Source organism: Seriola lalandi, unplaced genomic scaffold, assembly GCF_002814215.2.
Source record: "Seriola lalandi dorsalis isolate HSWRI2012SDOR001 ecotype SW California unplaced genomic scaffold, Sedor1 jcf7180002054402, whole genome shotgun sequence".
Lineage (NCBI taxonomy): Eukaryota > Metazoa > Chordata > Actinopteri > Carangiformes > Carangidae > Seriola > Seriola lalandi.
Window position 1 is genome coordinate 362,879 of NW_019524955.1, and position 14,145 is coordinate 377,023.

At 39.3% G+C, this 14,145-nt stretch overlaps 2 protein-coding genes across 2 annotated transcripts; both read right to left on the minus strand.

The window, feature by feature from the left end:
• Nucleotides 1-3,090: 3,090 nt before the first annotated feature.
• LOC111657466 (mast cell protease 1A-like) lies at nt 3,091-4,477 on the minus strand. Its single transcript, XM_023409650.2, has 5 exons — nt 4,341-4,477; nt 4,109-4,256; nt 3,901-4,036; nt 3,429-3,695; nt 3,091-3,342 (listed from the first exon to the last, which is right to left on the minus strand). Exons 1-5 carry the CDS (start codon nt 4,399-4,401, stop codon nt 3,181-3,183), a joined length of 774 nt encoding a protein of 257 aa, XP_023265418.1. The 5' UTR covers nt 4,402-4,477; the 3' UTR covers nt 3,091-3,180.
• A 1,646-nt stretch (nt 4,478-6,123) lies between these two features.
• On the minus strand, nt 6,124-8,502 carry LOC111657467 (mast cell protease 1A-like). Its single transcript, XM_023409651.2, has 5 exons — nt 8,329-8,502; nt 8,100-8,252; nt 7,894-8,021; nt 7,103-7,366; nt 6,124-7,004 (listed from the first exon to the last, which is right to left on the minus strand). The coding sequence occupies exons 1-5, from the start codon at nt 8,387-8,389 to the stop codon at nt 6,834-6,836; spliced, it is 777 nt and encodes a 258-aa protein (XP_023265419.2). The 5' UTR covers nt 8,390-8,502; the 3' UTR covers nt 6,124-6,833.
• Between the last annotated feature and the right edge of the window lie 5,643 nt (nt 8,503-14,145).

A 14,145-nucleotide genomic window follows, 5' to 3' on the forward strand; every position in this document is an offset into this window, starting at 1 on the left:
TGCTATTTGATGAAAAAAAGAAGCTGAGATACCAGATACTAGTTTTCTAACTCTCATCATTTTATCACTTTGGGTTTTGGTGAATCACTAATTTCTCTGATGCCAAACCAGATGAACCACAGATGCGAGTTTCCCGTTTTCAGTTTCAAGCGACAAAGATCTACCATTGGCATTTATAGGTCGGGTGTGGTACAGCATTTGGAAATCAACTTAATTAAAATACTCACATATGGTTTGTAACAGTGGACTTCTTTAAATTTAGTTACAGTGGCTACAATCATTTCTTTGATAATAACGATGTATGAAATTACAATGTGAAGACAAGATGACAGTGTTGAACCTGATGAACCTGCAGAGTTTTGGCTTTATGGACCCTTATAGTGAGTCACAGCTCTAACCGTTCTGCAGCAGGCCGCTGTTTTCAGCCACAAGCTCTGAAAACTCATTGTGCACTACCTGCTCAGCAGGGGCCCTTAATTAAAGTCTAGTTTAAGACTATTATTGGTTAAGTATATAATGTTCTTAAATGGCACATTTTTCTATATAAATATGTTTTGTAATGTTTTATTTGCACATATAAAATATGTACAGAGAGTGGCAGAAACGTACTGTTGGGGCAAAATGGTCCCACAGTTCATTTTTGCCCTGGGACCCCCCTGTGGGTTAATCCAGCCCTCACTTTGTGCTAGACCATGCAAAAGCATAAACCTGTGGGTCAACCTGACACTCCAAAGGCTTCATGCATGACCTCTGTTGTTATTAGATTCTCTGGGGCTCCTACCCCATGCACGTCTGAAAAATAAGAAAATATTGTAACTGAGTTAATGTTCCCATGCATGTCAGAACAAGAAGGCAGGACACTGAACCTTTCCTCCTGGTGTCAAATTGTGTGTGTGTATTGTGGGAAAAAACTAATTGCTAAAATGTAAATGTTGACACGAGTAAGTGGTGAATGCAATGGCTGTGTTGAGTAATGAATGTCTCCTTTCACATCTAGGGCTGCTGCTCATTGAGCAGTAATGTCTATTTTGTCTGGTTGGAAGTCAGTCCAGTTTGTTTCCTACCCACTGTTACAGGACTGGTGGGATGGCAGTGGACAAGTTTGATGCAAAAATACAAGATGTGCCATTTGGATTCTCATAACCTTGGCGTCATCTGATTTTTGTATTTTACTATATACATATACTCTGTTGATTTATTTTCTGTTGTATGCGTCATTGAATAAGTTTTCATGAAATAACTACCTGCACTACTTAAATACATCTCCTCTCTTTCTTATTTTCTTAGTTTTATCTTGTTCACCCGGGGCCTGTTTGTCTCACTGTTTGTGGCTACAACTCGGTTGCATCAAGTGAGCTTAAGTTGCTTTTATCTAACAAGTGATGAGCACAGATGCAAAACCAAGATTCTTTGGTTTAGAAATACTTGACACAGCAAACTGAAACATGTCTTTGAAATCTGCAGTAAACGAGACAGAAACCACAGAAACCACAGCCTTATCTGATCAGTCGTCTATATTCACAGTAATGAAACTAACACCCATGGTTAGAACAAACAGGAGAGGACAATCATACAATTCCGGACAGGACCTTGCTTTACATATAATTATTTACAATATTCAGTAAAATGCACTCTTCCTGTCATGTTTTGTTTTTGACAACTTGACTTTGATGAATAAGCTTTCTTGTCTAGTTAGCTCATCATGGACTACGTCCTCAGCAGAGAGGTCTAGAGTAGGACTAGTCATTTCTCTGCTTTTTGACCTTTAGAGGATGCCACTCTGACTCTGAGTCAAATCCAAACAATGGGTCTATCATCCCTTAAAAAATTCTTGTCTTTTCTTTTAGGTTTATTTGATGACTTGAATTGTTTTGTTGAATTGAAGATGAATTTTCCTAGACAGCTGTAGAGATGTAAATCAGGAAGTTACTGGCAAATACAGACAATGAGAGCATAGAGATACATGTATATGTTTTATATCTAGTTATCTCAAGATCAAAAGTTAAATATAATTATTTTTAAATAACAGGTCAATTATATTTAGGAAACAAAACATTCTCTCATGAGATAACCAGATAATTATCTTGTTTTCTTGAGAAAATAAATATTGTCGTCTGATATAACAAGATCGTGTTATTTTATCTATTTAAAAAGAATACTATAGCTTTATATATACTTTATTCTGCTGATCCTGTTATTGTTGGCTTTATATAACATATGAGAGATGTAGATTAGCTGGATTATTGTACTGCAAGACATGAAGTCTAACTTGATCCAAGAAGCAGATATACCATGCCTAATACGCAGAGAGATGAAAACGCTCTCCCATTACTCTCCCATTTCTTTATCATATAGATCCATGAGTTTGTGTATTACTTCATAACTGTGGTATGAAATATTTAGAATATTTTGTATGTATCTATAAACCTGCTAACTAGTTAGTAGGTCCATATCCTTGTCCTGCACCTTGTCATTGTTACTGAAAATGTAATGACTGCTTGTAGATCTGGTGGTGCAGCAGGGTGGAGCCTTATGATCAGCATGTAACTGACAGCAGATTTAATTTCTAAGAACACTTTTACCCCCTCACCATCTCATTTATCATTATGAAGGATGGATGCCTTGTGTTGTCTTGCCCAGTCGAGCTACCCGAGGCAGCTGGTGACCAAACAGTCTATGCTGCTGACACACAAAATGACGGAGGCCAATCTCAATCTTTGTGACACTTTTCTGAACTCACTTGTCTATAGATAGTACTCAGCCACATCAAACCGTGAACCTTGGTTGGACAACTACAACACGTGGAAAACAAAGATACAGCAGCGTCTCTGGTTTGGATCTACGTGACACAGTTGTTTGAACTCTGTGACAAACTAGATGAACCACAGGAACCACACTTTCAGCTTTGTGTATTCTCACGGTCACACTTATGAAACGAATGCTTTAGTTTAATTCATCTCATTATTAATAAATATCTGACAGTCAGGCTTTTTTATTCTGTACATCAGCTGTTGGATTTATGCTTTTGATAGTGAGTTGATTTTTTGGGGCCCTGTGTAGCCTTTTCAAGAAGAATGAAACAACAGGAAATGACATACAGCAAGTTTTATTTTGCATTTCAGATAAAGAGCCAACAGATAACTCCACAATACAAGACAAGTAGGCCATTCTATGTTACACTTAACAATCCTTTTTCTTGAGAATTCCTTTGATCCAGGCAAGGTTTTTTGATACATCCGTATAGATATTGGGGACATTTGGGTAGTCACAGTTTTTTCTCATGTTGAAAGACACAACACCAGCTGCTGTCCCACCACACACCAGAGGGCCACCAGAGTCGCCCTGTGAGGAGGAAGAAGAAACCTAATTTGTTGAATCATTATTTAAGACTAGAAATCATTTAGACTAGAAATGACCAGGACACACACCTGACAGAATCCTTTGTTTGTATCATATCCACCCGCACAGATGACATCGTCCGGAAGATTGACTCGAATTTCTTTCCATTCTCTCTTACAGACCGCTGGGTTAACGATAGGTACCTCCGCCACTTGCAGCACATCAACCACCTTACCACCAGTTTTCGTGAGACCCCATCCAGCTACACGACACTTTCCTTTAACCTTTATTTTATTGTCAGCCCTTGGAAGTTGAATAGGTTGTACTCTGTTGTTCAGTTGAACTTTCCTAGAGAGCTGGAGAATCAAATTCAGTTGGGGACAAATAAAAACTTGCAAAGTGTCTTCCATCAAACCTGAAGTTAAAAAAAATTAATTCCTTGATGATGTAGCTTGCATGAATAGTGTGGTCAGTGCTTTGCCTGTGATGGTTCAGGAATTTAAGTACAGAGATCTTACTGTAAAAATGCATGATTTTAGACTGTTCAGCTAATTTACTTACTTTGAGGAGCATGATGTCATTTCCACATGTACGATTCACATAACGTGGGTGCTTGCATCTCTTTATAACATCTGTCGTTGTGCCATTATCAACCTTCTTGAGATTGTGGGTTCCGAGAACAACATGTGTAGATTCGCTGAATGAGTGATCATAGGTTTAAGTCACATGAAATGAATCAAAGATTGCTCCAAGAGAAAAGGTAACTCACTTTTTGTCACAGTGCGCAGCTGTAACCACAAAGTCTTCACTGATAAGGAATCCTCCACATACATGACCTTTATTGTTCTGTACTGAGGCCATATACAGCATTAAGTCATCTGGTGCCTTTTTACCATGTATGATTTCACTCCCAAGTGCTTAAAAAAAAATAAACAGAATAAAGGATGAGTTAATGTCCCACCTGTATGAAAGAGAATAATAATTAGATTTAGTAATCTTACCATTTTGTCTGAGACATGTCAGAAGATGAAGAAGCAGAAATTTCTGCAGATGATACATCATTCTGGCAGCAAACCCAACCTGTCATTCTGTTGGTGTCAAGTCGACCCTTTTATGCAGCTAATTTCTCAGTGAGCGACCCTGTGGTTTTCTGCATCAGTGCAACCTTCAATGTGTCTTATAGTGATGAGTGCATGTGGTCAGTATAGAAATGAACTCTCATGCAGTATTGTCATTGTTACAGTAAACATAAAGCTTGTGGTTCTGCTGCGTTAGCAGCTGGAAGCATATACAGACATTATGTGATCAGCATGTGATGGGTGTACACATGAATCCACTTTTCCCTATTTTCATTTTGCATCTCTGGCACAACATCTAAGTTTCTGTCAACCTTAGTATCTATTTCTTTGTTATAGATTTACTTTTTAGATGTCACCTTTGGGCTGTTGTTGGATTTTGTAACTGTGACGTTGCACCAAAAACCTCTCACGGTCACAGTTATGATGCTAATGCTTTAGTTGGAGTCATTTAACCACTGACAGCTAACCATCTAAAGGAGCGTTATGACTCAGCCTGTCGGTGTTTCTCTTAACTAAAGTGGAACATGCCAGTAAGTGATTTGTATTATGAAGAGTGAAGTGAAATAATCTCACTGACAAGTATAGAGTGCCGCAGGGATGATGTATTTTTGGCTAACATGGATGTTAGCCTCACCCTGGTTCCCTTGACAAAAAGCCCATGGGTTTTTATTTTTTATTTTTTACATTTTTACACCTTATTTCAGTCATGTAACCAAAAACCCATTCAAAAAACTAACAGACTTTGGGACAAGGGAATCGAAGTGGTTGTTTATTAAAGGAGCTATTAACTAATGTTAGCTAACATAGCTAATATTAGCAGCTTTTTGCTCATCAGTGTGGAAGAAATGGTGCAAGGTCAGCATCAAACTTCTTTCCCTCACTCACCCAGAGCTGTCTCCAGTGGTGGAAAGCAATACCAACGACTAACTCCTGCTTTCCACCTCTTACTGTTATGTTTTTTCTTCTTCTGAAGTTAGCATGCTAACCAGCTAGCCCCAGTCTGGCTGGGCCGTCTCGTCACTGTCTGATACCGAGTCACTGTAGCATCCAGTCTTCCCTGAAAAAGTAGCACTGCTCAGAAAACATACACGTATTGTACCGTATTGGCTACTCTACCTAGAAGTGCGCGCCCAACCATTATAACTCCAAAAGCATAACGCAAAATGATCAGTAACGTAACAAAGAACCTCACTTGTTTGAGATCATTGCTGCCACAGGAGGGTCGACCAGTTATTAAATCCATTGGTTCATTTACTTTTTCCAACAGTACTGTGAATGTTTAATGGGTGTCTTCCATAAATAAATGAAAGATCATAACTGTTTGTGTGTTATTAGCTAAAGCACATGGTCTTAGTCTATAGTTGTGACTTAGATGAAAATCAGTCTAGATTTCCATTACTCAGTCTCACATCAATAGGCTGAATTACTTGCAATCTGCTGCTGTGGGCAGTTTATTGCAGTGCAATAGAATAATGTCAAAAACTAAACATGTCACAACTTGCTTCCTTGAAAATGGCTTTCTTGTAGTGTGATTGCATCCACAAACTTTCACAAATATAAAACAATTCATGTAATACTTAGTCAGTGGATAGACCTGAGTAACAGTAACTATACAGTAACTGTCCTTTAATATCAGATATTGAGAATTATATATTTTATATATTAGGCTACTTGTGTCAAAGTCTTTAAGCAAGAGTCAAACTCATATAGCTACACAGTTTATTTCATCCAGCCGTCATCATACGTTTAATAATAATAATGAAAGCTGTAGCTCAAAGTGCTTTACAATAAAAAATAATACAAATTTATCTTGCATGAATCTATTATTCTTGTACCTCCACTCCTTTTCATTCATTTTCATTATGCATCGATGATATTTTCATTCTCTTGAATTGAATGATTTTGGACCATGTTGGTTCTCTTTCTCTAACTTTTCATACGTACTACTATGTGGCCACATCAAATTTCGCAGAAACACAGGCACAACACAATCACAACACAACAAATTATCTCTGGTCTGGATCTACATGACACAAACCAAACATTTCTTGAAAACTCTGACAGTCATGATGAACCACTATAACCACAGTTTCAAGCTGCAAGATTTGAACACTGACGTTCCCACGGTCAACGTTATGAAACTATAGCTCAGTAATATTTTTTCTTATTATTTAACAGATATATATATATGCACCTCAAGCAGTAATAGGAGAGCAGTAAGAGACAACATGGACATTAAAAAGTACAAACAAACTTATCCTTCACAAGTTTGTGAATATGTGTTAGACAAAGAACTTTTGCATTTGTGTTGACTGATGACAGGTGTCACAGAAGGAAACACATTTTTCATTTGGCTGGCAAAATGAATTGGACAAAGCAATACATCCACAATGCAATTCATAAACAATCAAACTATCATTTTTCACACTGCTTTTTCTTGAGAGTGTCTTTGATCCAGGGCAGGAATTTTGATATGTCTGTGAAGACGTTGGGTACATCTGGGTAGTCACAGTTCATTTGCTTGTTAAAGGAAACAACTCCAACAGCCAACTTCCCGTTGCAAACCAGGGGCCCACCAGAATCACCCTGTAAGGAGGGAGAAGCTCAGTTTATTTTTTGATTACTGAAGATATCTATATAATTTTAACCAGTTGATGTTTACTATGAATGGACAGAAGCCATACCTGACAGAATCCTTTGTTTGTACCATATCCACCTGCACAGATAACTCCAGCAGGAAGGATATAATGCCACTCCTTCTCACACTGTTTCATGTTAATGATGGGCACATCCACCACTTGTAGCTCATCAACAACTTTGCCACCAGTTCTTGTGAAACCCCATCCGGCGACACGGCACTTTTTGTTTTCTTTAAGTCTTTTTTGTTGAGTTGGAAGCTGAATCGGCTTGATTGGTACTTTTTTGCTCAGGCGTGCTCTCCTAGACAGCTGGAGATATAAAATACATTTCTTTTTCTTCCAGCAGACTTCAAGCTAACATGAACAATAGTTCCAGGAAGTTTTTTATATCTTAGAATTTTTGTTTTTAGATTTTTACAGTATATTTCAGGTGTTCCAGTATTTGGTGTCGACCTCTAAGGCCATAAGAGTGCAGGGTATGGAAACGAACCCACAAGCTAGGATCCTTTTTGGACTTATGTGCTGGAGTATGAGCAATTTTCATAGTCATCAGAAAAGTCAGGTCAGGTCTATTATACGGGTTTGTAGTGCTGGAGGGTCTCAGCAGTTAGAGAATACAGATATAAGCCAATAGGGGAAAATGTTTATAAGTCATTCACACCCGCACAGATTAAACTAAGATAAACTTTGTCACACAGGATTCAAGTGTGTTTTTAAGTGCTAGCACACATATTGAAACAAAAGATTCCTTCATTATTTATTTATTTTTTTTGCCATTTTTTGTTAAAATGCATGATGTCACTTGGGAATCTGAGGTTTAATCAATATTTACTTACTTTGAGGAGCATGATGTCATTCCCATTTGAGACATTCACGTAAGATGGGTGTTTGCAGCTCTTGATGTCGTATCTCATGTCATTCTTAACCTTCTTGAGATTGTGGGTGCCAAGAACAACACTCGTAGGTTTTCTGCACAAATAATAATTGAGTAACAGAATTATTGAAGCTATATTTAATCAATCATTGCTTGAAGAGGAAAGATCACTCAAGTCATCACAGTGCGCTGCAGTCATTACAAAGTCTTCACTGACAAGGAATCCTCCACGTATATGACCTCTGTTGTTTTGCACTGATGCCATATACAGCATTGACTTCTCCTTGCTCTTTCCACCATTTATGATTTCAATCCCAAGAGCTGAAAAGAAAAGAGGAGGAAAATTAAAAGTGATAATGTCACATGTGTATGCTTTGAGAATGAGATGCAATCTTACAATTTTGTCTGAGCCATGTCACAACGTGAAAGAGCAGAAATTTGTGCAGAACATGCATCATGCAGACAGCACCCTCAACCTATTACCTTTGTGGAGTGAAGCAGCTCACTGCTCTTAAACCTAAATGGTGCAAAAAAAAAAAAACACAGCCACAGTTTGTGGTTTAAGTGCATCTTGCCTGCAGGACCCTCAACCTGTTGCATTTGTAGAGTGAAGTAACACCTTTTGTGCTTTTGTACCCCTCTTCCCCTTTATGACACTTTCTATATCCTTATTTTGTTTCTGTTGCGGCCCTTTTGGGCCCCCTTCTTTTACTGTTTAGTTAATACTTAGTCACATGAAGTGAACTTGTGTGTCAGTTTTTATCAGTAAAGAATGTCAGTGCATTTTTTTTGCTGTTGTAGTGAGACATGCCACCTTGATGCTGCTTCACTTCACTACCACAGCTGTTCTAGTCAAATACCTTTAATCATGGCTTCACATACAAACACACTCAGACACAAACCCTCAGCAGAAAACGTAATTGGTGTAGGCTTTTAGCCCATTTTGATGCATGATGTTTAATGTGTCAGTAATCTCACATACTGTGTGTAAACATTTTGAGTAACCGACAATATTGTGGAGGTGCCATTGTGAGCAAAGCAGAGTTTCAATGTAGTCTAAGCTCTTACTAAAAATATAGCAAGGAGCTGAGTCATGTGATCGATAGCATCATTAAATCAAACCGTAGATTAACATCACTTTAACCATCCATCCTGTCAGCTACACCTCTAACAGTCTGAAGTTATCTGAAATTTTTATGTTACTAATATTTTGATGTTTTATTCGACCACATTTGTGGAGTGTGTTTTGGAGTGCCAAAAAAAAGTGAATTGGACATATTGTAGGATTCATGCAAACAAACCAAATACTTAATTTATATGCATCTAAGCTCACAGATACACAAACCCAACATGTTGTGCCCTTTGCTTAACTGTGCAGTGCTTTTCCATCTCTGTCATCGTGCTGAGTTGCATGCATAAGCACAAACACCTGCTAATCCACTGTCCCTTTGCACTTTGCACACTTACATTTGGATACCATCAAATGTAATATTAAATATACATGCAGCTCAGCTGGAACTGTTAGTTTGGTCAGTTCTTCGTGATATCCAGCAGAGGGGGCCAGAGTTTGCAATAAGACCATTAAAGCTGCTCTGCTTTTTGACCATCAGAGGGTGCCACTTCTCCACCAGCACAAATCTAATGTAAAGTTACAAATTGAGCTGTCTAATGACTCATCCTAACAGCATCTGCCTGCCCTCTGTGGCACATTCAAATAAACCCCCCCCAACAGAAAATTTGACCTGAATATTACGATTAATTCATGTTATGATTCCTAGATTACCAGTTAATATTAGGCAAGTTTGATACAAAGAAGCTCATCCCATTTAGATGTTTCCATATTAGTAAAAGATCCAAAAGGAAGTCAGATGATAGATTTTCCTTGATTTATATTATCACTGCATACTAGATGGTTACTGTGTGGTTTGGTGTACTAGCTTATTAGTGGTAAGTTTTTATTTAATATTTATGTCAAATTACAATTAGGTTGTATCTTTATGTACTCTCCATACTTACCACAGTTTAATCTGACTTGACTCTTGTCTGTGTGGATATCCTCTACTAATTTGATGCACAGCTTCTGTGTTAGAGGAGGATACATTTAAGGGTTGCTGGATGAAAGATGATACTGTACGTGAATTTGTTACTGTGGCTGGAATTATGTGCTGAGGAGGCAGAAGCACACGGAGTTATTACACACAACAAAAGATTTTAGAGGCTTTTTCAGATGTGTTTTCGAAATGAAAATAAAAATGAAACTTTTCTGATTTCTCTGCATTTTAACACGCTGGGTAATTGTTGTGTTGAGATCCATGGATCACCTGTACATTATGTACACAGGTGTCAAGCCAGGAGGTACAGTATTTGTTACAGACTTTAGCCTGCAGTTGAACCACACTGCTTATCTAGACTGCTTTCAGTCTACATTTCACTGCTATGATCCACAGTCTGTCAACATATGTTTTTAAATCCATGGTTTTATCCAGGGTTTGAATGGAAGATTGTTTATTTACAGACTTAGTTTTAGTGGATGTAACATCCTGAAGTTTTCCAGCCAGTGGCTAGTTTCTCCAACGACATGATGTAAGACATTTGCAAATCATGCTTATTGTCTGATACGAAATGCAGGTTTTAATCCAATGAAAAACACTCTCATCTGCTTTATATCAAACCTCCTAACTGGAAAAAAGCAGATTTTGACATTCTACATGAATTCAAAGGAGGAGCATCCACCTGTTAATCTTTGAATTGAAAAAAAAAAAACTGCAGTCGTGCATGCAGAGACAAAACACAGAGTCTGTCTGGTTTCGCTGGCATGAAGAATTACTTCACACTCAGCGGGGCTTGAGGGGCAGGGTGGATAGGCTTTGGCACAGCTCAAACTTTGCATGAAGCAGCACTGACTTTGGTCTTTTCCAGTCTCTAACAGCCAAAGACAACCTCATGATGTTGACTGGGACGTTGGCCAACATGTGGCTGGCCTGCCTCAGCTGGCCAAACTATATATAAGGAGATGGTCTGTGCCCCTTTAGGATGCCACCACCTTTTCTGTGATCTTATATTCCTAGTATTTAATTTATGCCTTTCCAGGACATGTGCAAGCTCGCCTGCTCTCCTTCCTGTGATGTCTTAGTGACACACAGAGGCAACATTATCTGGATCACCTGAAGCTACATAACATTATGGGATGTATTGAATGCCCACATATGTCTCTCCGAAGGATGCTGTAACACAACGTCCAAAATGAAACACGGTGAATATAGATGAATTACTCCACTTCAGACACATAGCAGCAACTGCAACAATACACTCAGTGGCCATTTTATTATACAATATATAATACGGTCCGATGCAGCAGCTCTTCCACATGTTCTTTCTTTACAAAGCTTTCAGTGGCCAGTTTTTTGCTAAAAGCTGTGTTGATTCAACTATATGTTTATAATTGAAGTTGTGATTAGTGTTGGAGTTATTCTGGACTTCATTGTGTTGAGTGTAGCATTGTATAAGCTCATACTGGCCTCTACTTGAAGTGCATACATGTCTCAGCTGCTTTTAAAAGGTTTTTACCACCTGTAACCAGATTAACAATTCAGTCTGATGTCACCACACATCCACACACTGTCGCTATAACATCAGCGCATCTTGCCATTGTAATACTTTTACTTGTTTATCCACCCATAGTGGAATACACTCAACTACTTTCCTTACTTTTCCTCTCATCCATTGAGATTCACACAGTCATCTTTCCGTCCATCTCTTCACCTCGTCCCCCGGTGTCTGGCACGGCTGCAGGCATCCTGAGAATGCCTGACATGGGGTTTGGCCGGTTGGCACCACATACCTGCGGCGTGGCATGGCAGGGCTTTAGGGGAAATGTGGCGCATGTGCCACTCAGCAGCCCTGTCTAATGTCCAATAAGTGGCTTCAGACATGAACACTAATCCACTCAGTGATGAGAAGGCCTCAGTCTGATGGCTCTGCTGCAGGCTGCCAAGACTCTCCAAGCACGGTCTCAGGTTCAGACAGAGCACAATAGAGACAAACTCTCGGCTTCGAAGGGAATTGTAGTAACTTTAATGAAATTGTATTTCCGTTGCAGGTATTTGACTGTGATGAATCAATTTGTTCATGTGTTTCCTCTGTTTTATGAAATGTTTATTTTCAAAAGGAGACTCAGGACAGTGAACTTGGTCTTTCCTCTCTCTTTGTGTAATTGTGCGTCAGTTCATACACATACACATATGGAATAGAAGATAATAAGAGGTCTCTGCAGCAAATCCTCTGGAAAAAGAAGACTAACTATTATTTTTGCATCACTTAGCAGTGAAATGAGAATTAAGACAAAACACTGAATAGGTTCTGTATTCTCATTAATTTAGTCATAAACATGGTGCATACCCAATAACCATACTCACACACATGCACACATGCTCACAAACTCACATGCACACTCATCCGTCGTCCACCCTTTAGTCCATCTATTCAGCATTATAACTTGGGCTGTTTTTGTAACAAAACAAGGCCTAATCCTAAATTCAGGGAACTGTGAATGTGCCTCAACAAATGTCAGACAAATGAGAGGGATTAGTGAGGGCCTGTGAAAGAGTGAAAGGTTTGCCATTGATCTACGGTGGTCCTGTTCTCTTTCAGGGCCACTCGGTTTGAAAACCCCACTGAGTAAGAGCATACAGGGCCACTCCAGAGCCCCCTAGGCCACCGAGAGACACACAACAGCCACAATTAGTCTCAGGAGCTGTAATGGCAATTCAATAAGCGCTTTAAAATTGTGCCTTAGTCCGACTGCCACCCCCCAACCCCTCCCATCCCTCCCATTTTCGTCTACATACATAAGATTGGTATTATGAGTGGCGAGGGGCTCTTTTTTCTTTCCCACCCACCACAGTTCTTTTCAGTCACTGTGAGAGAAAATGACCACACAGGGTTTCAAAGGTTCCAGAGGCTGCGGTTTGTTGTCGCTGAAGCAGCATGACTTGTGCCCCTGTAGATTTTGGCTAAGGCCCTCAAAATGGGCTTCTATTATTACTTTTTTCTGTCACTCAGCTGCAAATTAATTTTGGAGCATTGAAAGTAACCTTCTCTCTAAACACTATTTTTTATTGGGTCATACAGAATACCTCCATGTTTTCATGGATGCGCAGTGCTTTTAGTGTGCAGACATCAAATTTCCATCAAACTTTAGACTGTAAAACTACTGATGACTCCTTCGCGGAAACATAAAGACATGTCCTGCTGTGAAGCCTGCCAGCTGCTATCTGACAGACACTTTAGCAACATCATCATTGCGTGACTCACTCTCTCAGTCCTCTGCTTACACGGATCAGATCAAACACAGGCCAAACACCTGTGCTCCTGACATCAACACGTCATAGCAGAGGAGGAGCTGAGGATGTCTTCTGGACGGCTGTCATTTCCATTCTCCTGGGCTCTCTTTGGGACATTCCTCGTTGATTTTGCACAGTGTTTAGGTTTTTCCTTTTGCTTCATGATCAAAGGCCAGAGCTTTTGATCAGGACTTCCAAAGGATCCCTCTTGTTTTGCTGGCGAGCGCACTGACAGGACAGTGGTGGAGCAATGATAATTACAGCTCCCATTTGGTGTCCCTGGAACTGGCACCAACAGCCAGTCGCACCCTCAGGCCAAGAAGAAAGGAGAGATTCTTGGACGGTTAAAAGAGGAGAGAGGAGTGGTAGAGGAGAAGAGATGGAGGACATGCTGACAAAGAGGCGAGTCAATCGAGAGAACAGGCAGAAAATGGGATTACTTTGTGGCGTGCATGTTTTAGTGTGTCTGTGCTAGCTGAGGTTGGATAATGATCATACTGTATGTCCAGAGACACCTGCAAAACTGAAATACACTGTGCTTCACACTGCAATACAGTACTTTCTTCCAACAAGAGAGGAAAAAACAGTTGAAATGTATATATCATATACAGTGCTGTGAAAAAGTATTTGCCCCCTTACAGATTTTTTATTTTTGCTTTTTTGTCACACTTACATGTTTCAGTTCATCACATTTTAATTTTAATATCAGACAAAGATAACCTGAGAAAATACAAAATGCAGTTTTTAAATGATGATTTCATTTATTAAGGGTAAAAAGCTATCCAAACCAACCTGACCCTATGTGAAAAAATAATTGCCCCCTAAACCTAATAATTGGTTGTGCCGCCCTTGGCGGCAACAACTGCAATCAA

Bases quoted from the DNA above. Each gene is read 5' to 3' on its own strand.
- LOC111657467 (XM_023409651.2), bottom strand. From the start codon at position 8,389: ATGATGCATGTTCTGCACAAATTTCTGCTCTTTCACGTTGTGACATGG. The intron at 8,253-8,328 runs GTAAGATTGCAT...TTTTCTTTTCAG, and splicing joins GACATGGCTCAGACAAAATT to CTCTTGGGATTGAAATCATA. The intron at 8,022-8,099 runs ATCTTTCCTCTT...TGTGCAGAAAAC, and splicing joins GCACTGTGATGACTTGAGTG to CTACGAGTGTTGTTCTTGGC.
- LOC111657466 (XM_023409650.2), bottom strand. From the start codon at position 4,401: ATGATGTATCATCTGCAGAAATTTCTGCTTCTTCATCTTCTGACATGT. The intron at 3,696-3,900 runs GTAAGTAAATTA...TTGATTCTCCAG, and splicing joins ATGACATCATGCTCCTCAAA to CTCTCTAGGAAAGTTCAACT. The intron at 3,343-3,428 runs GTGTGTGTCCTG...TCCTCCTCACAG, and splicing joins CAAACAAAGGATTCTGTCAG to GGCGACTCTGGTGGCCCTCT.